This window comes from Terrapene carolina, unplaced genomic scaffold (genome assembly GCF_002925995.2).
Source record: "Terrapene carolina triunguis isolate 2854851 unplaced genomic scaffold, T_m_triunguis-2.0 Scaffold58, whole genome shotgun sequence".
In the NCBI taxonomy this organism is placed as follows: domain Eukaryota; kingdom Metazoa; phylum Chordata; order Testudines; family Emydidae; genus Terrapene; species Terrapene triunguis.
The window spans coordinates 2,276,460-2,300,897 of record NW_020664409.1 but is presented as its reverse complement, the minus strand read 5'-3'; the positions used below and the strand labels follow the sequence as shown (position 1 = coordinate 2,300,897).

Below are 24,438 nucleotides of genomic sequence, written 5' to 3'. Positions count from 1 at the left end.
TTTAATGCTATTTTAAATATAATAGTATCCTTGTGTGTTATATTCTGAGCAGCTCTTTGTGTAACACACAGAAAAAATCATGATTTTTTTTGAGGTGTTGCAAACATTTGCTTACTTTGTCCTAAAATATGTTTATATCCTTTCTTCAGATAATGAGCAAAGAAATACGTTTATTTACACAATATTGTGAGTTAGCACATAACTAACAGTGCCAAACCTTGGGATGTCTCCTCTTCATCGGAAATGTGAGGAAGAGCTCCCAAAAACCTTGGGTACAACTAGAGTAGGTCAAATTATCCATGAATAAATTTCCCAACAAATTTAGCTCTTATTCCATATGTGAATTGTTGATGTTTACAAGAGTATTCACTAATCATCATGGCTTCATGAACAGTTTTGCTGTGAACAACTTTCAGCCTCAGGGGTTACTTTTAAGCTTTTCACTTTGTCTACTTGCAATTTAATATTAGTGGCATCTGACTAGTTAAATTAGTCACGTGGTATTTTTTTGTCTGTATCCTGATTGGACAACTGAAACTCTTGTTTTGTTTTTATTTTTAGAAAAGGAAGATAATGTATGACAAATATTGAATAATCGATTGCAAATAACCAACATCTGTTCATACCCTTGTGCACATGCAAATATGTACATTCATATGAAGAAAATGAATGAATAGACAAGGACAATTAATAAAAATAATAGGCAAAATGAAATGGCCAAGGTATTACCTTGATCATACTGTTTATTTGTTGTATTGCTCTCCCACACTCTGTTTTGTCTACCTAGTCTGGTCATGGTGGGTGGGAAAGGGTGTTTTTATTGGATAGTCACGGAACCCATCAGAGAGATGGGTATGAAAGGACAGTGTTGTCTTGTGACAGGTGCTGGGATTTGTAGAACCCAGATCTACATTATTATTTATAACACTGCAAACAATAGATGGAGAAATAAGAGGATGTGTGAATGAGGGTTACAAAGAGTGACCCTCCAAAGAAACTTGCCGGTTTGGGTAGGGTGAAGTGATTGTTTTCCCCATGAATTGAACTCTGCAGGATTCATTTAGCATCTAATCAGCAACTTCTGCATGAACATCTTATAATATTTAACTGGGATGAAACCAAGGAAACTAGGGACAGCAGTTAGCGACTTCCATCTCACTTTTTGCCTGTTGGTGCCAGAGTCACATAGGATTGAAAATAGGAAATGAGGGATGGTGTTTTGGTGTGTGCACATGGGGTGAACTTCATCACTGAGCAGACAGTCAGCACAAGGCCTATGGGTGTTATGTGTCCCTTGCTGTGCCCAATTCACAGCTGTCACTAGTGTTGTAACTAGAGAAATTACTTTGGCATTTGGCTTATTTGTTGGAAAATGTAGTTTTGGTCAATGCAAAATCATTTACAAATGCATGTCAAGTTCTCTGAAGAGTTTCAATGGGACCAAATATATCAAAATGTTTTGGAACTGTCCAAACTAAATGTTTCATTTTGACTCAACTCAAAATTTTGCATTTTGATTTTGAGCAATTTGACAAAAGCAAAGGAGGATTACATTCAGAAAACAGAGGATTAGATTCAGAAAACAGAGGAGTGGGCACAGAGGATGACAACTCCTCCCTTATAACTTTTAGCCCAATGGTTAGGGAATTCACTCAGGATGTGGGAGAACCCCCAGTTCAATTCCCCTCTCAGCTTGGTGAGGGGATGGATTTTTGACTTGGGGCTCCCCCATTACAGGAGAATGCCCTAGCCACTCGGGCCATGGGAAATTCTGTAGGGATCTTTCACAGTCTCTCCTGCTGAAGCTGTTCCACCTTTTATAAATAGTCATTGGAACAGGGACTTGAATTTGGGTCTCCAACATGTTGCCTTCCTACCAGGCTCTAGATTCATTTTCATGCCCTTTCCCTAGCCCAATGACTATTTCTATTTTACCAAAAACTACATTTTGATTTTGATTTTTCAGAATTGGCATTGAACCAAAAATCCATTATTTGCCCACCTCTAGCTGTCACATCTGCATCCCATCCCACTTAAGCTCTCTGATTGGACTATGTGGTGCATGGGCCATCTTCGGGCTCTCTTCACAGAGATGAGATTCATTCAAGGTGCAGTGCTCTTTATGGCTGAATAGAACAAGGCTGCCTCCTCCTGGGGTGCTACATTGCTGTCCACTGCAATGTTCCCCTCAGAGTTAACCTGTTAGTTCAAATTGGTGTATTACCGCTGAGTGCACTGCTCACAGATGGTGTTTAAGTGCTTAATGGCTTTCAGAAGATAGAGACATGTTGAGTCTGGAGGAAGATTACAGTTTTCCTCCAGATAAAGCAAATGTCCTTAGGGATATTTTCTGTGCGAACAGGTTCAAATACATGATGCTCTTGTAGTAGAACCAAGACTCAATACAGTACATTGTCACTATTAACTTTAATGAAAATGTTTTTCATTTTGTTTCTTCAGAACTTCTCTAGATGTTTTAGTGTGATTTTTCTCTCCTAGGACATTTCTCTTTCTCTCGCTTGCTCCTTTTTTTTCCTCCTTGGCTTAGATGGGGTTGAAAATGAATTTATTCTGTCTACGCTGTTAAGATTCTTCTGTGGTATCTCACCCTTCACTTTTATTTCTCATACAATATGTTTAGTATTGGTAGAGGCAAAAAAAAAAAAAAAAAAGCTATGAGCAGGTCTGTAGGTTGTGCCTCTGGGTGTGGCCACAATTTATCCTATAGCCTCACCCTACTAAATCCATTGTACTCTTTTCATGTTGTTTGTTTGTTTAAAACTGTTAGAAGGCAGGAAGGATGGGCGGAGCTAATTTCATTCTCTTACTTCTTGACTCACCCAGCCGTGTCATTGGGTCCAGATAAATGCCCCAGCCCTTTGTTCATTTCTAGAATGAAACTTAAACTAGTACTACTTAAAAGTTCTGAAATTTGCAGTAAAGTTTCTCCATTTTTTTGTTCGTTCCCCTCCAGAGCTGGAACCCGACATGCTGAAATACTTGGAGTATTTGTTCTTGTAAGATTTCCAGCCTGCTTTTTCAGACCCAGAGGTAAAGAAAATTCAGCTAGTCTTTGGATAAGCAATGTTTTAGTGGCCTACAAAAGCTCCAGAGTTGCCTAGAGCCAAACATCATTTTTGCATTGTCAGTGTCAGATGTAGTTCAAAGCTGATACTACAGAGAATTCTTTCCCAGGTACCTGCCTGGAGGGTCTTGCCCACATGAATAAACTGAGTGCCATATTTGGGGTTGGGAAGGAATTTTTCCCTTGGTCAGATTGGCAGAGACCCTGGGTTTTTTTTTCTTTACCTTCCTCTGCAGCATGGGGCACAGGTCACTTGCAGGTTTAAACAAGAGTAAATGGTAGATTCTCTGTAACTTGAAGTCTTTAAACCATGATTTGAGGACTTCAGTAACTCAGCCAGAAGTTAGGGGTCTATTTCAGGAGTGGGTGAGGTTCTGTCACCTGCAATGTGCAGGTCAGGCTAGATGATCACAATGGTCCATCCTGACCTTAAAGTCTATGAGTCTATGTTAAAAATCCCACTGATGTTCTAAGTCCAGTAACAAAGTTAGGATGATGTGTTTTATTTTGGCTCATGGCCAGGCAAGTGATACAACTGGACCTGTGTTATTGCAATTTCCATCTCTGCTGCCTACTAGCTCTGTTCTTGTGGTCTGACAGAATATTGAACCTTGTAGGAAACCTGCCCTTTGTAGCAATTCTGCAGAGGTTTCTAGTGAGTTTCAATACTTTGACAGAGTGGGTGGTGCCAGGTGCACTCATACTATGTGAGGTGCATTTCAGTGAACCAAAACAAATCTGGTAGGTGTAATGGGCTTATCTTCATTTTTTTAGGGTTTGGCATTGTTTTGGCAGTTTTTTACCACTGCAGGCACAACTGAATATAAACCTGCTGCGATTTCCAGCATTTCTTCCATACTGTGACTCCTACTTTTTCAACAATTTGGAGCATAAATCCCCACTTCTGCAGGCATTTTCATTTAACGGAAATACTTAATGCCCCTTTCTCTCTTCTGCCACCTATCTCTAAATGCAGTCATAGATCAAGCTTCAATCACTCCTTGCCTCCCAATAATCCATGTTCAGATTATAACAACATCATGAATGATGAAGGCTCATTATGAACATAGACTTTGATTTTAGCTGCTTGGTCGATGCTCACAAAGTCAAGAATTTTAAATGTGGCTGTACTCTGAAAAGCAACCGTGTAAAAATGACGACTTCTTCAGCATTTGTATTCAGAGCCTTCTCTGCTGAATATAAAGTCAGACATAAAAGTAATATTTTACCTGGGAGCCTAGTGGATAGAGCACCAATCTGGGAGTCTGGAGATGTGGGCATTCTTCTCAGCTCTGCCACTGGCCTGCTGGCAACCTTGGGCAAGTCACTTCACCTCTGTGTCTCTAATTCCCTCTTTTACAGACTGAGATAATGACACTTCCTTTTAAAGCATTATATAGGAAGAATAATATTTGATTTATTAGTGTCGTACATAGAAGAATGAACCAGATTCCATTCCGGCTCTCACAGAATCAGATATATTTTCCATTTGAAGGACAACTCGTACCAACAACATTGTCTTCTGCTATGCCCTCCATTATACCTGTGCAATTCCACTCAAGGTAATAGGATTGCAGAGGTATAAATGAGGGCATCATTTGTCCTGCAGAATCTTTATTACTGTTTGTGATGTATGGGCCATAAAGAACCTAGCTTGATTTTCAGATTCCATGATAAATGTACATGGCTGGCATTTAGGGGAAAACATTTTTACTTGTATACTGAATAAATGTATTGTGCAAATCATTGGGATACAATAAATGTGAAGCCTCATGATACCATTTTTATAAAGTCACTTTTCAATGTATTTCTGCACTTTAAATTTCCCCTATGGCTGCATAGGGTGAATTACTGCATTTATTTGGTTTACTTTACATTGTGTGTGTAATAGACACATTTAGGGCCAGATCCTCAGCTGACGTAAGTTAGTGTAGCTCTGTGAAAGTCAATGGAGCTATGATGATTTACATCAGCTTGCGAATCTAGCCCTTAGCTTCAGAATACAAACTAAGCCTACCAGGGCATTGCTCAAACGTTCACTACAGTTTCAGCAACATAGCTCTAGCTTACCCCAAACTACCCGAAGTGCCTTAGATCAGTCATTACTTTTTTTTAAAAATCATAAAGAGTAGCCTGAGAGTCTTTGCATTGTTTCTTTTCTTATTATCCATTTTATTGAAACAATTGACCTGTTTTTGCTGCAATACCATCTCTGCTACTTGTTACTCTAGTGTTTTACAAAGAAAAATGCAAAACTAATGTCCTGGAACAGATGCAGCCAGCCAAATTACTTACCAGTAAATCCAAGGAATAATGGGTTAATAATGGACACATTGCTCACATGGCTTCTCGTTTGGAGCTTTATTCACTTTCCACCCCCTGGCTGAAGGGTTTTTTAAGGTGGTGGTTTGTTTTTAAAAGGTAACCCTCATGCTCTTTTCCCTAGAGCAAACTTTATATAAATCTCCTAGAAGTTGTATCTGCCAGCACTGTCACTTCACTTGCAAGTTTTCACTAGTAACACCAGCTAAAATATTTTGGGTGCCTGTTTGCACTTGCTTCACACACTTCACTTCATGCTTTCCCCCATAAGATATTGAATGAAAAAACATGTTTAAGAACTATGCCTCAACTTTCAAAGCACCAGCAAAGGAAAAAAATACACCAAGATTAATGAGTGTTCAAGGATAGTTAGTCTTAATTTAAAGATTAGTTTGGGACTAATTCAGCTTCTGTTATAGTCAATGTAAAGGCTCCCTTTGACCTTAATGCAAGTTGGTTTATTCCTAAAGAGTAGTAGATAGAGTCCTGAGCTGGGATTCAGAAGACCTGGGTTCTAATCCTAGCTGTGCCACTGCCCTGCTGGGTGACCTTAAGCAAGTCTCTGTGCCTCTCTGTGCATAAGCTTCCCCATCTGTGTAATGGGGATAATGACCTAAAGTGCTTTGAGAGCTGCTGATGAAAGTGCTATGTAAGAACTAAGTACCATTATTATTAATGTGCTGTGTTTCTGAATTATTCTTTTAGGTTTTGTTGAACGTCTTCAGTTCAGAGTACTATATAATAAGCATGAGGAATGAACTGACAGAGTACGGATACTCCTGGCAACTGTTTGAAAAGTTAAATAAGAAAAAGAATTCTGTTTTTCCAATTTCCAAAAGTGGAAAATATCATCAAAGTCCATGATTAAAATTGGCACCAAATCACTGAAAGCAAATTTTATATACATACACATGTATGTACATACACACACACACACACACACACATCTATATATAGTATAGATAACCCTGAAATATTTTGAAGTTTTATATATATTGTGACAAAGTTCCTCCTCTATCTTGGTGGGTCCTGCGCTTATTGGCAGATTTTCTTGCCTCAGAGATTCACCATGTGGGTTGGGGAACAGCCCAGAGACCTTCCCCTCTGGAAGAACCCACAGTCCAGGTCAATTGGGAGGTTTGGGGGGAACCCGGGCCCGCCCTCTACTCTGGGTTCCAGCCCAGGGCCCTGTGGACTGCAGCTGTCTATAGTGCCTCCTGTAACCGCTGCATGACAGCTACAACTCCCTGGGCTACTTCCCCATGGCCTCCTCCCAACACCTTCCTTATTCTCACCACAGGACCTTCCTCCTGGTGTCTGATAACGCTTGTGCTCCTCAGTCCTCCAGCAGCACACACTCTCCGCTCCTTGCGCCTCTTGCTCCCAGCTCCTCACACTCACACCACAAACTGAAGTGAGCTCCTTTTAAAACCTAGGTGCCCTGATTAGCCTGCCTTAATTGATTCTAGCAGCTTCTTCTTAATTGGCTCCAGGTGTCCTAATTAGCCTGCCTGTCTTAACTGGTTCTAGCAGGTTTCTGATTCCTCTAGTGCAGCCCCTGCTCTGGTCACTCAGGGAACAGAAAACTACTCATCCAGTGACCAGTATATTTGCCCTCTACCAGACTCCTGTACCCCACTGGTCTGGGTCTGTCACAATATATATAACTTTAAAATATTTCAGGTTTTTCTAATTTCCAGAAAGCTCTCCTTTGTTTGATCATGCTTTTTGCAATGTGTGTGTGGGGGGGAGGGGGAATGGAAGTAAGGAGGTAGTTAATATTGTCATAGAGTTTAAGGCCAGAAATGACTACTAGATCATCTAGTCTGACCTCATGTATATCACAGGTTACCAACGCCATTTGGAAACCATACACCAAACCCAATAACCTAAATTATAGCTGATAGGAGACTAGACTATTATGTGCCACAGGAAAGGAATAGGAGGGACCGAGGTACACCAGTGCCCAAGGTCCCTGCAATGGCTGGGAAATGATTAAGTTCGATGTATCCAGATAATCCTGGCAAGTGACCTGCACCCCATGCTGCAGAGGAAAGAGAATTCCACTCCTTCCCCCAACTCACTGCCAATTTGGCCTCGGAAAAAACTACTTCCTGACCCCACATATGATGATCAGTTAGACACTGAGTATGTGGGCAAGGACCAGCCAGCCAAACCCCTGAGAAAGAGAATGCTCGGCGTCACCTCAGAGCACTGGCCCACCAAATCCAGTGTCCCAGCTGTAGCTGTGGCCATCTCTGATGTTTAAGAGGAAGGAGACCAGGAAAAAACACAACCCAAAACACATTGAGGGGGGAATCCCTTTCCGCCCCTACAGGTGGCCAGAAGAAGCCCTAAAACCATGAGGTTTTAGGAACATAAGACATACACTGGAAATGAGCCCCTGGCCTGCTAAGCCCTGCCCCTTACACAAGCAACCCCCTCATACAATCACACTCATAAATTTGTCGAGCTCTCTCTTAAAATTAATTAAGTTGTTTGCCCCACAACTCCTATTGGGAGGCTGTTCCAGAACATCACTGCTTTGAAGGTTAGAAACCTTCTTCTAATTTCCAGCATCAGTTTGTTCATAGCCAGTTTATAGACATTTGTTCTTGTGCCAACATTATCCTTTAGCTTATATAACTCTTCACACTTCCTGGTATTCAATCCCTTGATATATTTATAGAAAGCAACCGAGTCCCCTCTCAGCCTTCTTTTTGCTAGGCTAAACAAGTCTAGCTCTTCCAGTCTCTTCTCATAAGATAGGCCCAGTGCTTAATTTGTAATGAAGGAGGTACTGGGGCTCAAGCAACTTTTTTACTTTCTTAACTAATGCGACAATCCCAGAGGTGCCGGGGCTATGAACTGCCAACTCTAGAAGTGCCAGGGCTCAGCCCTGGTAAGCCCTGGCACAAATTAAGCACTGGATAGGCCCTCAACTCCCCTGATCACCCTTGTATCTCTTCTCTGCCCCTGTTTCAGTTTGAATTCATTTTTCTTGAACATAGGTGACCGGAATTGTACACACTGTTCAAAATGAGGTCTTACCATTGCCTTGTTTAATGGCATTAATACTCCTCTATCACTAGTGAAAATGCCTTGCCTGATACATTCTAGGACTGCATTTGCCTTTTTTTGCAGCCGCATCACACTAGTGGCTCCATAGTTATCCTGTGATAGACCAACACACTCAGGTTTCTCTTCTCTTCTGTCACTTCCAGCTGATGAGTGCTCAACTTGTAGCAGAGATTCTTATTATTAGACCTTAACTGCATGTTAACTGCATTAATATAACTTTGTACTATTGAATTTCATCCTACTGGTAATACTCCAGTCTTCAAGGTCATCCAGATCGTCCTGAATAATATTCCAGTCCTCCTCTGTATTGGCAGTGACTCCCAACTTTGTATCATCAGCAAATTTCTTTAGCCCACTCCTGCTTTTTGTGCTAAGGTTAATAAAAATATTGAATAAGTTTGGTCCCAAGACTGATCCTTAAGGAACAACACGAGTAACATCCCTCCAGCCAATAGTTCACCTTTCAGAACAACCAGTTGCCCTCTCTCCTTTAGCCAGTTCGTTATCCACCTTACAATTCTTCTACTAATCCCCATCTTCTCTACTTTAACTAATAATTTCTATGGTACCATGTGGTACCATGTCAAATGTTTTGCTAAACGCCAGGTATATTAGGATCTATTGAATTTCCTTTTCTAAAAAAAAATCAGTTATTTTCTCCAAGAAGGAAATCAGGTTACTGTGGCATGATTTACCTAGGTAAACCCATGCTGCAATCCATCCCCTCATCAAAGTCATTCTGGTTATAGTGGGGAAAAATTATCAAAGAGAAAGATTTTTTAGTGTTTCCTAAAGTTGCTCTGAATCTGGATTCATCTGATCTCCTCTGGAAGTTTGTGGCACAGCTGGATCCCCTCAGCTGAGAATGCCTTGTTCCCAGTGCTCATGTGCTTCATTTTGGGTTCTGTGATCTTCATCATCCTAAAGGAATGTATCTGTCTTGTTGATTCCTGGATGGGGATGTGGTCCCTAATGTAGCTGAGAATTGAGCCATTAATTGCTTTGAGCATTAGGACCCAGGACTAAAAATGGTAATTGAAGTGAACTGAGAACCAGTGGAGGGACCAGAGAACAGGGTGGATATACTCACAGTGGTCTAAATCCTAGAGGAGTCAGGCATTTGTCCCAGCTGGAGTCTTTGCACATTCAGCCTTAGTGAATTACAGTTATTCAGTCTGGAGGTAATGAATTCATGGGTCACTGTAGAAGTAGGAATCACTGTGACACTGGATGCCTTTAATGAAGGGGATGGAGAGGTAGACAGAAGTGTCTTGACTAGTTCTTCAAAGCATTTCCCATTGCCTACCAGCATCACTTTGGTCTTGCTTGGGTTGAGTTTCAGTCAGCTGCTCTTCGTTCAGGAATTGATCTCCTGTAGGCTTTGTGACACCTTAATCCTTTCTTCTGATATTTTCATTATGGAGACTATCTGGCATGAAATTTCTTTGCTAGCCCTGAATGGACCACTCTTTTCAATCCTCATAAGTTTCAGTCAGGGCCGGCTCTGGCTTTTTTGCTGCCCCAGGCAAAAAGCCGCCAGAGCGCAGGGTGGCGAGCCCCGGCAGGGGGGAGGGCGCGGGGGGGAGGGCGGCCAGAGCGCCGGGGGGAGGGCGGCGAGCCCGGCTGTGGCCCCGCTCTCCCCGGCGGCCGGAGCGCCGCGCCGCCCCCCTCCAGGTGCCGCCCCAAGCACTGGTTTCAGTGTCTTCTGATGTCCATGTTGGGTAAGTCTTTGACAATGGTCATTGTGAATTAACTAAGCCTAAGTTCTTTTGATAAGTTTTAGGAAACCATATAGAAATTTTTGTGTTTCACAGAATGAGAGCCAAGTCTTGTTTCCTTAAAATAAAAATTAAACCAAAGAACACTGGCAGTTTGATTTTTTTGAATCATACATCTTTACAAAGTAATGGTATGGGGGTTAACAGCCTTGAGGCATTTTATAAAGGGAGTATGGAACATTGCATCTCTAGACTGGCTGGTTCAAATATAGCCCAACTTGATAAAATGACCTAACGTGGTCATTACTATTTGATGACTCTTTGGTGGTTTATTTGACATGAACTGGTGGTCTCAATTCACTTTTTAGTGGAAAATACACACCTGCTTCTGGCACTAACTGTATCGCTCAGCAAAGAGGTTAAGGACAGCATGGACATGAAGATTGCATATTTCCCCCTAGAGGTGATCCTTCCAGGACATGGATTTGTGACGTTGGTAGCGCAGAACTGAAAGCTTGAAATGCTTCTGATTATTCAATGGAAGATCAGAAAATTACTTTGAATTTAGCTGTCAATATATCATTCTTCATATACAGTAAATTCTATCTATCTATCTATAAAAACCATGGGACAGATTCTGCACCCTTGCTCTCCTTAAAGAGTACCTTATTCCTCGATTTCAATGGGACTACTCAAGTTGTAAAGTGCTGCCTAAAGTGTGGTATAATATAGCCTTCAGATTTTAGAGCACATAAAATATAATGGTTTTTTTTATATAATTTCAAAGTCAATCATGTGTCTGATCTAACTGACATAATTGTGACTTCTTTCTTTCTTTCTTTCTCACTGAGAGCTAGATTGTGAATCCATTACTTATACTGATGAGCACTTATTCACATGAATAGGTCTGTAAGCTATTTGTGTGAGTAAGTGGTCAGCAGTATGAGGTAGGGGTTCATAATTTGACTCCAATTAGTGGTGTGGTAAATACAGATCTGTAGCATAGAATGTTGTGCAAATTTTGAGAGTGGTCTGCACTTGTGCTTACTAAATGGCCAAAACCTTCAGAAGCCCTGGTAGGTCAAACTACCAGCCATGTAGGAATTGCATGTGTGACCCTAACAGCTACCCTTTGCCTCTCTGTGAATTTTTAGTGATGTGTGCTCATTATAGCTTTCCTTATAACCCATAAATCGATTTCTGTGGTACATATAACATGGGCAGTGTCAGAGGCCACTTTTTGTCTTTGGATGGTCATGCCATTCATATATAACCAAGCAAGAGAACAGAAGAAAGCTGAAATGGTGCTAATGAAACTGTACAATGCTGAAACAATTAAAAATATTATTTTAAAGGTGAGCAAGAGAAGGATTATGCAACTGAGAGATGGAGGCCATGTCAATTTAAGGAATTAATTTTCCTGTGAAATATGACTATTGCTTCTCAAGGTTTGATTTGGATTTTATTTAGGGATGAGTGACCCACCAGTGCAAAAAATATAGAAAATCCACCCAATCCTCAAGCCTCAGCCCATTTCTGGAACCAAATCTGAGCTGAACCTTTTAGAAATGTTGGCCATTATTTTATACTTCTGTTTCCAAACAGGCTTACCATGACAGAATTGCAATTGAAGTATTTCCTGCCTGATCAGAAAAAGAAGGAACCAAAATATCATGAGAAAATCTGTTTTCATAAGATTATTAGCTATACTTTGCAGACTCAGGATGCCTGGGTAGGTGTGGAAGAATATCTTCAGTTTAGGTGCCTATTCAAATCAAAACCAAATTCAAAATCTTTTGCGGTTTTTCCCATTTCTAATTGTGATTGTAGTCCATACGGAGAAGAGGGCACGTCAAATAAAATAGCAGTAAAAAACTTTAAAGAGAAGATAAAAGTGCACAGTGCAACTATTGCTGTTACTCGTTCTCCAGTCATATGATAGACTTAAAAAAAGCCCAGCATATTTTATTCCACAAAAAGATCTTTATGTTTTTGAACTTTTGAAGGACTACATCAATACAATTGATGGTAAGAGCATAATGACCTCATACTTGGTTCTGGAGCTGTGCATCTGAGCTGCTTAGTCATTTAAATCAATGGAGATAAGCATAGCAGTTAGAAGTTTCAAAAGGTCAAAGAAGCGACTGTCTTTTCAGTTTTGAATCAGCTGAGATTTTCCAGTTTCTTGAAAACATAATGCCAAGCCTGCATCTACGCTTCTGATTTCTTTCTTTTTTTCCTTTGAAGAGTCATAGTAATTAACTAAAGGGCAGATCACACCACATTGACTAGTAGAGTATTATATAGTATAACTTACTTTCTGTTTTCTCTTTCACATGACAGCTAGTTTCAAAAGGACTGTTAGTCCATTAAATTATCGAAATTTTTAGACTGAAGCACCAGCCAGCACTTTCTTACCCCGAACACTAAACTTCACTTATTAAATTGAAATAAATATGTATGACAGTTCTGGTATCAATTTATCAGAAGGGAAATTATTGATAATTAATTCGTGGAGAGTAATTAGTAAGCGAAGAAAAGCAAAAGCAAAAGGCTAGAGAAAATTGCTTTATTTATTTTTTTGTTTTTGTTAAAAAAACTGGTAATATGATTTTGAATGGATAACATCAATCCCATTATGCAGATTACATCTGAACTTTAATTATGTGAAATGAACTTCTAATTAAGAAAAACTTTCCAAGGTCTCTCTCTCTCTGAAATGAATTTTGGCTCCTATTGCAGCATTTTTAAGTGTGTTTGCTTTTACTAAAATGCCTGCTTCTCCTGCAAAATTATGAGGAATAAAAAATAAAATCAAAATACTGGCTTGATTAAAGCTGGTGTGGCAGTTTAATATCTGATCCATTATCTCTCTGAGGGAATATATCTTGCATTTGCGGGGGATGGCGCAGATGACATAAAATATTTTTTCCATCTGTGACCTCTCTGAGCCTATGTTTCCCTGTTGTGTGTGTAAGAGAAATTTCACAGTGTGAATGTACAACACAGAGTAAAATTTTTCCTTTGTTTTTTGTATATATGTATATCCGATATGGCAAGTGCATTATTTTATGGATCTAGATGTAGTGATCAGTCAAAAGTAATGATAAAAGTGTGGTTGCCCAAATTTATCCATACAGCAGGTTTCTACTGTATCCACCTTTCATGAACAGTTATTCATTATGCATCCTAGAATGACTCTGGTTTGTTTTGCTTCTGTGCATTTCCAGTTGCCATTCTGCCGTTGAAGTGAGAGTGTCCAGAAGAATCATTGAGCATTTCCATTTCGGGGTGTATGGAGTCTTTTCAGAACTGGGATTGGCGCAATGGCGCTCTTGGGACTTCTGGTTCATTATGCTGCTGGTAGTTTTACTCTGGTTTGTGCGGCTTTATCTGCATTATTGTAGTCAATGGCTCGTTCTTCAAGCCATCTCAGTTCCTGTTGCAAAGTAAGTTCCATTTCCTTCTCTTACTGTTAGATATTTATACCAACAACTAAATGCATGGGATTTAAACAAGAAACTCCCTTCACATTAAGATAAGAATTGGCAGATCAGGCCTGTGCTTCAAAGTTTGGATCCAAATCCAGCTCTGAACTTCCAAGAAGTTCAGGGGGGTGAGGATATGAGGTCTAGTTTGGGTGAATCTCTAATGAGATCATGCCCTAATAGTGCAAGTGATTCTAAAAGGAAAGACAAAATTGTTGGGGCTTTATAAATATTGTACATTATGTGTGTGCTTGTGTATATATATCCCCCTGCCACCCACTATATACTTTTATATACAATATTTTATTGTAAGAAACATTTATCATTTTGGATTAAAAAAAAAACACAAAAGAAAAAACTGAGAAGTATTGTATTCACAATTTGATTGTATTAAAGTACCTTATGCATAGAATATTTTTCAAGTAATCTAAGTTTGATACAGCCCCTTTACTGAGAGGAGCAAAGAATGCTGCTTCTGTGAAATGAATGAATTCGAATAACCTAACTTTAACAAAGGCAGTCTTCTATGCCACTATCCTTTGGAAAAACGTGAGCTCAGTAAAAGTGATTCCGCTGAGGCTGTAGGTAGACAGAGAGATAAATATTTATTTTAAAAAATAATTTTACGGAATGTGGGTTATGAGAGAAATGAGTATATATGTAGGGAGGTCAGTTAAAGAGGATCCAAACGACATTCAGGCTGTCCCAGGTGGAATTTCCATTGCTTTTGATAAATTAAGTACAAATATAAACACGGGTGTGAAAATATTACCCAGTTGATATGTTTAATTTTAAGTCCAGTAAATAAAACGTTCTTCAGAGATTTCCAGGAGAACTATTACAATATTTGCAAAAGGAACGAGGAGTACTTGTGGCACCTTAGAGACTAACACATTTATTTGAGCATAAGCTTTTGTGGGCTAAAACCCACTTCATCAGATGCATGCAGTGGAAAATGCATCCAATGAAGTGGGTTTTAGCCCACGAAAGCTTATGCTCAAATAAATGTGTTAGTCTCTAAGGTGCCACAAGTACTCCTCGTTCTTTTTGCTGATACAGACTAACACGGCTGCTACTCTGAAATCTATTACAATATTTGTTTCTTTCCAGAAAATTTAGGGGGAACAACTCTGCACTGGCAAGGGATAGACTAGATGACAGCAGCAGTGCTCATGCAGGTTCCCTGTATGTTATTGATTCCTGTGGGTGGAAAATGAAGCCTTCATGTTTGCTGTGGATCTATCCGGATCAACTGTCTAGGGGGTCGGGAAGTAATTTTCCTACAGGGCAAGACTGTATTGAGGATTTTTCTTCTTCCTCACAGCACCATGAAGGCCTGGTTTGATGAGCTAGGAGACAATAATGTGGCCAGTTCCTGGAATAAATCTGATCATGGGACCTAGGAGGGTTCTGGCCAACATTTGGTATTGCTGGGGTGGTGGTGGAAGTCTCTTAGGTCTACTACAAATCACAGTTCCCTTTGACTCTATCCTCATTTCCTCACTGAAGATGGGGGAGATTTCAGTAGCTGCTTGGATGCAATGGTGACCTAGGGAGGCCAGTTAGCAGACATGTAGTCAGTAGTGCTGCTCACACATCAGCTGAAGGTCCTGGTCAATGAGACAAAGGAGGAAACAGAAATTGACAGCTGGTTGTAGGGGCCAGTCATACCCATACAAACAATCTCACAACTATATCAGTCAGCCACCCAGATTAATGCCAACATTTTAAAACCAGGGTGCCCAAAGTTAGGCCCCATAAGCTATATTTAGGCACCTGAATACAAGAGGCTATATTTCAGAAGAGCTGAGAACCCACTTATCCCTACGAAGTCAGTGGTAACCCCAGGGACTCAGCTCCTTTTTTATGTGCCTAACTTGGATGCAGGAGCATAACATTAGGCACCCTAGTTCGAAAATGTTGGCTTGAATCTCAGCACACTTACGTAATCAACAATACATAAGAGATTGTCAGGGTGTGTCTTCTGCAGTGAGCAAGATTGTGTCTGTTCATTGCCTTTAACAGAAGTGCGGGCTTCTCAAAACACTATTGAGCATGGTGGCACACTTTTAGTTGGCACCTCTGTACTGGTTCAGGAAGCTGTAGGTTTTGTGACATCACATACCTGTCTGTTTGGGGGACTGCTTATGTTTTTCTAAGAGAGGGTTGGGTCTGTGGATTGTGCTCATAGTGGTCCATCTGACTGATAGTGTGTGTGGGAGGGAGGAGGGCTGGCTGCAGTAGCTAATACATCCCCTCAGCCTGTCCTGACCACTTCCAAAGACCTGTACACCTCGGCTTGCCTGAAAGTGAATTGGGGATATGGGATATGGAGAAATATTACTTTCCTGGGTAGCTTCACCACACTGTGTGGTCAGATAGTCCATTTTCTTTGCATATGGTATGGGATTTGGGCCAAGTTAGGAATTTAGCCTAAGGACACTCAAACAGTGGGTACTATTGTTATCATACACTGGATCATGGTTATTCTGGGGACCTAACAGTTACATGGGCAATTATTATGCAAATTAATTATTTTTTAATGTTTAGCATGGTATATCCAGCTATACAGGTCACCTCACCAATGCATTTTTGCTTTGCTTATTTCCAGGTTCCAGCTCTTCCCTCACACTGTGGAACTCTGCTATCAGAATTCTTTGCTGCTTACCAGAGAAGAGTTGGCCATGGTTGTGGTGGGACCTCTAACCTTGAACGCAGTGATGCTTCTTATGGTTCTGATCAGATGGGGCTGTCAGCAACTGTTTGACTCATTCCCTTCCTTCTTGTCAAAGTTTATCATGGCTATGGGACTCTGGACAGTGCTAGACCCCTTGGCAGTGTTTGTAGTGGATGCATTCCTGGGGGTAAGTCACTTAAAATAACTTGGACATGAGTCCTTGGCGTAGAAGATTATTTTATTCAGTGAATGATGTGAAATTCCACCCCTGGCAACGGCATATGAAAGTTAAAAATAATGCAATAATTTTGTTATTACTTTTTTAGTAACAGCATTCTCATCTGATGGATACCCTCTGTTGTTTCTGTGTAAAATTAAGAGTACTGTACTAACAAACATATGGATAAAATAAAGAGTCTAGTGCTGGAATGATTGCATCTGCTTTGGAAAGGATTGCTATAGATGATATATGAGATGTGTTAATGAGTGGTCCTAATTACAAGTATTTCATATTTTTCTAAGCAATGAAACAGATATTAAAATCTAATGAAAATAGAATCCTGTTCTCCTTTTCACTTAAAAGTCTAACATTTAAAATAATTTTGGTGGCCTCTTTTGAGGATTTCAAAGTGTTTTAGAAAAGTCCAATTTAGATGGGGGCATTGAGGCTTAAATTTCTTTTCCCAGGTTATTCTGAAATCCACTATGAGGGAGGGAACTAAGTCTCCTGACTTCTACCACCCTAGATTTCTAACCACTAGACGATGCTGCCTCTTGAAAACATCCTATTTAAATGTTTCTTTCCCTTGTAGTACTGTCTATGAAAATACTGGTTTGTGGGAAGTTTAATTTGCGCTATCATGGAGATGGTTTAGCTAATAAGCTGTATTTTAGTATGTAGCAATGTACTGGAGTTACACTGAGATGTCTCTGTCTTTTTGTGAATAGTATAAAATATGGACAGAGCTCAGTTCTAATTGTGATTTCCCTGATGTGGCAATTCTTCACTGGGAAGGAAGGGGATGCTTTCTCAATTTTGGAATTAGCAATACTTCGGAGAAGGCTCTTTTTCTATACCGAATGTACACAGAAAATTTAGAATGACAGCTTAAGTCTGCCTTGTTGTACTCAGGCTTGTATTAAGGAAAATTTATAAGGAGAATCTCTTCCCCTCCCCTAGCACATGTATTTAGGAGCCAGGTAAACTAATGCTTTTAGTACAACCTGAACACAAGGGGAGGTTGGCTAGCCTTATGGTGAGAGGCTACCTCCGGACATAAGCCCACATTTTCAAAATTTCATGCTAAAAATTAACCTCCAAAAGAAAAAAATGGCCTGATTTTCAGAGGTGCTGCACATCTGTGATTCCCACTGGCTCAAGTTACTTTTTGTGGCCCCAATTCAGCAAAACCTTTAAGCACATGCTTCCCATGGAAGTTAATGGAAGTTAGGCACTCAGCGAACGTTAAGCACATACCTAAGTGTTTTGTTGAATAGGAACAGACTTTTGAATCAGGGTCTGTAATATTAATAATAATGTTAATTTGGCATTTTCTTTTTTTGTATAGCCATAGCCAACCTTTCTTCCTTAAAAAGGCCCGATATTCCTCCTCTAGTAGCCAATGGGAGTTTTGCCATTGACTTCAGTGGAGCAGCTTTGGTCCTAGCCAGACTGGATTAGTTAACAATAGATGTCAACCAAAACACCAGGGCTCCTGCTGCTGGTCAGAGAGAAACTTGAAATATGGATAATGTAATTAAGTTTTTCATTATAATATAGATCAGACTCCAAGTGAGAAGTTCTGAATACATATTTCTCGCTGTACTTCATACTGAAAATTTGGCAATATTATCTACCAGGATTATCTTCACGAGGAACCCATAAATTTGTATTCCCTCTGGCACTATTTCACATTTACTTGCCAATCAATTTATCTGAGATCAAGCATTTTCAAAGTGTTATATTGTGGCAATGTAACCTGAGTCGCTTTAATGTTATAGTATCTTTTAATATTCTAAATAGATTTCGTGCTTATGAAAGATAACCAATTGATAGCCCTGGAGATGAGGGTTTCTTGTTTACTAATATATTTGTTTATTATTATTAAAGGAAAACTCCACAATAGTTGACAGTATAAGATTTTGAGTTATTTTTTAAAAAGCCACAGTTAAGAGAGGATGTTAGATGTGCAATTAAACCCTGATTCTGCAACCATATGCTACTGGGCAGTGTGGATAGATGTTCCAGTGGTTAGGGCCCTAGCCAGGGCTTCAGAGAACTGGGTTCAAGTCCTTGCTCTACCACAGGCTTCCTGTGTGACCTTGGACAAGTCATTTAGCTACTTGGTTCTTTAATTCCCCATCTGTAAGAAGAGGACAAAAGCTCTTCCTTACCTCACAGGGGAATCATGAGGATAAATATATTAAAGACGATGAGGTGCTCAGATAGTATAGTGATCAGGGGCCAGGCCATATGAGTACTATGCATAGATATAGTGCTTACTATCATGACTACTACCATGGAAAACCATAACAAGTACTGGTCAGTAGTAAGAATTTCTTGGATCAGGCCATTCAAGAATTCAGTAGATTTGAGATAATGCAGTTCGTGATTTGGTGGGGGGCGAGAACAGGGGAAAAGTGCAAGGAGCCCATTCTTTGTATGGCCCATGCAGGTCTTGATGTAATGGCAGCGAACCCCCAGGGTGTACATACACACCAAAGGCAGTAAGGAGGAGAGGTGGGAGTATGGTTCCAACTAGCCTTGGGGTCAACCCACAGAGCAGGCCACTTGTCTCAGGGGGAGCAGGCTGTTGCATCCTAAAGGTAACAAAGTAACATTACTGGAAGGTAAAGGAAATGTAAATGCCATACCTTTTATTGGAAGCTGTTCCAAGTGTCCTTTTGACAGGCAATAATATGATTCAACATGGCCATCTAGGACTTTTGTCACTATATCACACATCAAAGAACTGATGGAAAGGAGGATTTCCTTTAGCTGGTAGCAATATAAGGCCTATGATACACAGATGAGCAGATTTGATTCTATCCAGCAGATGACAGTAGTACATCAATACCTTAGTATGTTCATTACAATTAGAGAGAGTTGAAAAACAGGCAAAAAATTCACTAACGGTTTTGGAAATTTCCCCCTTGTTTTATCAAAAGTATAATGTAACACATTGATACAAAACATCTTTGTGAATTGTCACTGAAGTGCGCAAATCAGCTTAATCCCAATAAAATGACAAATTTTAATCTATGCAAATATGATCCCGTTTGCATCTCCTTCCCTATGCTAAAGATTTTGGTACCTTTTATTGTCAGCTGAATGATCATGGCTTCACGTCCTTATCAAGGTTTAGTTTTATACAAACGAGTTGAATTTTCATTACTGTTAATAATATAATACAGTGTAATAGTCAGACAGCTTTTGTTATATCTTTGCTTTTCATGAACAACTGTTAACAATAGTAACTGCAGTTATCAATGTATACAGTTAGAGGTGTTCTCAGGTACTTCAGTCTTGGGAGACATATAAGTGTCAGGAAAGCCAAAGTTATTAGGTGATTTTGGTTTCACTGTTTCTGAATATCTTCCCTCAAAGAAATTACTAAATAAGGGGTCCATGGCATAAAATAAATTGCCTGTGTGTCAGTTCTGCAATTAAACACTGACTGTCATGGTTTCCCAAATTCTGTTTTTTGGTTATTGGAAATATGGTAGCTTCCATTTTCTCGCTAAGGGATTTCATGCAGACATAGTAATGCATGTACATAATTTCACATATTGCTTCATAAGGGGATCTTAGGAATTTGTCTATTTGGACTGAATAGGGTCAACCCCTTTGGGCAAAAAGCTTTGCAAACCCCTGCTGTCGACTGCTGTTGATCTAATTGTAGTTGCTTCCTCTGTTTTTCCCACCTCATTGGGTCTCAGTGAAGCTCTGTGAATCTACCTCCCTCTTTGACTGATGGTATTGTTTAGAGAAGCTGTGCTAGGTGACAGCTAGCAAGACATGCACATTCTGATACTTCAGTCTGGCACTTCATACAATTTACCTTTGTTTTCGAAATGTAGCAACCAATGATGACTTGATTTGAAAATGAGACTGGAGGCAAGCCAGTCTCAAAAGCGTGCACTCTCAAAATGATATACAGACTACTTGCTGTATCTGGTAGGGACCAGTGTTTTTTCTTGTAATATAGGTCAATATTAGACTCACCTCTTTGGAATCATGTCCTGTCACAAGGGTCTTATGCCCATTCAGTATTCTTGAAAAGTTACTGCATAAGTTTTTTTAATATTATTCATTGCAGAAATTAAACTCGTTATGTCTTGAAAATACGGTGGATCTCCTCCATACTCATCTTAATTTTTTTCCTGCGATGAGTTCATTAAATCCACATCTGGTACTTTACAAGTAAAGCATGGGTTTTGCTCCATGAATTACCTGTCGAAGGCTAGATTTTGGCTGCATTAAAACAAGCAAAGAAATAGAGAATACAAGTTAGCCAACCATGTACTGGTAATTCTTTTTTAATTCTACATAAGAGATTTTGAGTTATGTACCCTGAAAATTAAATTAAAATCCTTATTTTAAAGACGTGTTCATTCTTCTGCGTGTAGGGGTTTATATGAATGAGTCATATGAATGGATTCACTGAGTTTTCCATTTTCTTACTTAGATTATTTTTCTTTTTCCATGTCAGCGACTTACCTATAGAGCAGAGAAGCCCATTGCTGATGCTGCAAAGCTCTACTGGCTCTTCTCAAGAACAGAGCAATCGGGAATTCCTGGCGCACTGATTACTATGATGCTTTACACAATTTTGTTCATTATTTCATCTACGGTATTGTCCCTCTACTGTCTAAGGTAAGCCCTTCTTACTTTTACCAATGTCATTTCTATGCTTAAGTCTTCATGTTCCACTGGTATCTCATCCTATAAGATGTTAGGTGATGTCAGAACAGGCATATAATAATATGTGATCATATGTAGCGGTTCCACCTGGTCACAGACAATCAGGGGTTGACTCCAGCACAACTTCCATAGCACGGGTGCTCAAAGGAAGACAATGAGATAGAGAACTAGAAGCCCATCACATTCCTCAGCAGGGAGACATTAAGTAACTTATGATGTAAAGTTACTTGATTTGGGGTTAAATTTTTCTAAAGCATCTAAGTTAAGCCTAACTTGCCTTGACTTTCGAAGTCCTATTGAGATGCTTTTGAAGATTTTACCTTTGGACTTCCAGGTAGGGAGTGTGTCAGGGATGGGGCAAGCCAAGAAAGCAAAGGGTAGGGTAGAGTACACAGTGTTCTCCCTGATCCTTGGCTGCTCTATGTTTTGCCTAGGGTTATTGCAGCCCCAGGCCAGCACAAGATCATGAAATCAGTATCTGGCCCATTGCCTGGATCTGGCCCATTGCCTGGATCATCTTGCTCTGGCTAGTCTGGCCCATTGCCTGGATCATCTTGCCTGGATCATCTTGCTCCAGCTAGTCTGGCCATGGTTTTGTGCATTATAAATGTAAATGGTCTCCACTCATCTCCAGCATGATTGTTCTTCAGCCACTATTCCTGCCATCTTTCTGGCAGGTATCATTACAAGCATCATTGATGTGGACACAGCAGGAAAATGAGGACAGACACATGCATGGAATTAAGAAGCAGGCAGCAACTTTTATTAAACTTTAACACAGAGGAGGGGACACTACCTGCCCATCACCCATACTTTCCTACACCAGGTGTTTAACTGGTTCCAGTGCAGAGGTTACAGGGCTCCTTACCATATAACCTGTAACTAGCGCAATGGTTACAGGGTTTCTTACCATATAATCCATAACGCAAAGTAGGCTCTCCACAGCCTACCTGCCAGGGGGACAGAGGATGCAGAAGGGTGGGGACCTCATCCCACGGGGGCCACAAGTTCTGAACTTGGCCTGCAAGTCTATCTCATGAGCCCAAGGCCCATCACCAAAATCCCAGGTCTCTTACCTCTGGGAACTGCTCATTTTATTCTCTTAACAGCACGGGAAACCAGATGCAAGTTGCAACAAATAAACCACTCTACCCAGTACCTCCATTAGGTTCTAAACGCATTCCTACTTAACCCACTGTAGTTTGAAGGTGCTGCAAGGAAGGCAAAAAACCTCCCTGCTCCGCCACCAATTTGCCCAAGGGAGAAAAAAATTCTTCCCAACCCCTAAATGGGTGATCGAATAGACCTGCAGCATGTGTCAGGCCGAGTTTCCTTTCCTAATTAAGGTGGATAGGGTGGGCGGCTGGAACGGATCTAAAAGAAGTTCCATGTGGCCTCCACGCCAGATTAAATCCTAGGAGCTGGGAAATGCTGGCCAATCAGCACCCTCCTCCTCCAATGAGTGCCAGAGACTCATGGGGAGAGGAGCTTCCTGTGGTCCCTTAGTGAGTTTCTCCCTCCCTTGCTGCTGGGACTTTCCCCCTTTCACCACTGGCCCTACTTCAAAGGAAGCAGGTTTTGGTTTACTTGTTGGGCTGAATGATTTTCTTTTTTGTTTCTGAGTATGGGAGGCAGGTGAAACCCCCCTTTGGGGAGGCTAGCCTGCCCTTGCCTGCCCCTCCTAGACCCCGAGTCTTCCCCCTATGGCTGGAGGAGCCCCAGCCTGTCCACCCCATTCGGCCCCTCTGAACACTGGGCTGGCCCCAGCGTCAGGCCGAGCCACCAGCCCCCAAGCGTCGGGCCGACTGGCCCAACACCCCCCGCCTCACCGGCTGGCCCGACACCCCCCCCCACCCCCAAACACACTGGTTGGCCCCACCACTGCCCTGGGCCGCTGGCAGGCCTGAGCTCAGGGCGCATGACTGGAGCTAATTCCCCAGCATCCTACTGGCTTCAGGTAGAGAGGGAGGGTGGGGCCTCAGGATGCAACATGGGCAGGGACACAGCCTGGGTTAGGGGAGGCTTAGCCTGCCCTGGCCTATGATACCTGCCGCCCATGTTTCTGAGCAACTCTCTCTATATATAGCAATAAAAATTTTCAGTGATATACATCGGATGATGGCACATACACATAAATGCTGTGGATGAAGGCACGAAATCCTAGCAGTTTTAAGAATCAGAATGATCAGTATACTGTCTGCGTCTGACCTAGCCATTCCTCTGTCTACCTCTTTCCAGAAACTCCATTGTAGCAGACAGAACAAGATAAATGGCAATCTAAATTTCTGCAAAGTATTTCAAAGCTTCTACATTCCTGGAAGCTGTACACAACTCCAATGTACTGGTAGTCTAGTTAATTAGTTTTTGAGATGTTAATGCCTTCTTAATCATTGACTTAATAGTTTTGAATAGCTTCATAAGTTTTAGCTGCTGTCGTTTATTACTCAGGAAAATTAATTTAAATTAAAACATTTGTAAGGCAGGTTTTTATGAGAATATTATGAACATCTTCATTGTCTGGGGAACAGGTGCAAGATCATCAAAGATTCTTTCCCTTCTGGATCAATCTTCCCATAATGTTTTCCAATAAACGGGAGGGGAAAACTTAACTGGAAAAAAAAAGCTTCTTTGGATAACATATTTTTAAAATTATTCATAACACAATAATAAAGCAAAGGAAGGATAATAAAACTTGTTATGCTGCATATGATCTTCAAAGTGCTTTCCTCAATGGCAAAATCATGGTACACAGAACATACATGAATTTTAACAGAATTGTTTAAACAGTGTAAGTATTGAACTTGATGGAACTAAGACCATTTTGAATTCCTCTGAGGAAAATATATCTGAGCTAATATGTTAATTGGGTTTACAGAATATAAATATAATGGCATGCATTTGCAAAAGGGAATACACTGGGTAAGCCACCAAAATTTCACATTTCATGTTTTAAATAAGGCAATTGTGACTTAAATATCCCTTGGTGTATGCAGGTTCCTGAGTGGCCTGTACAAATGCCTATTTTTGCATTCAAATATGGGTCTGTTCGGCTCAATGGGTGAACATACATTTTCACAGGGGCAATCATTGCACCGTTCTTTTAAAATGTGGGCCAATACAGACACTTAGGGACAAATCCTTCT

At 40.6% G+C, this 24,438-nt stretch overlaps 1 protein-coding gene across 1 annotated transcript in view; it reads left to right on the top strand.

The window, feature by feature from the left end:
* OFCC1 (orofacial cleft 1 candidate 1) overlaps nt 1–24,438 on the top strand; it is a gene marked incomplete at its 5' end in the record, with an annotated part of 249,367 nt that overhangs the window by 133,688 nt on the left and 91,241 nt on the right. The window contains 3 exons of the mRNA XM_026647306.1: nt 13,437–13,655; nt 16,306–16,558; nt 21,084–21,247. Coding sequence (XP_026503091.1) covers nt 13,437–13,655; nt 16,306–16,558; nt 21,084–21,247 — 636 coding nt within the window. The remainder of the gene's footprint in view (nt 1–13,436; nt 13,656–16,305; nt 16,559–21,083; nt 21,248–24,438) is intronic.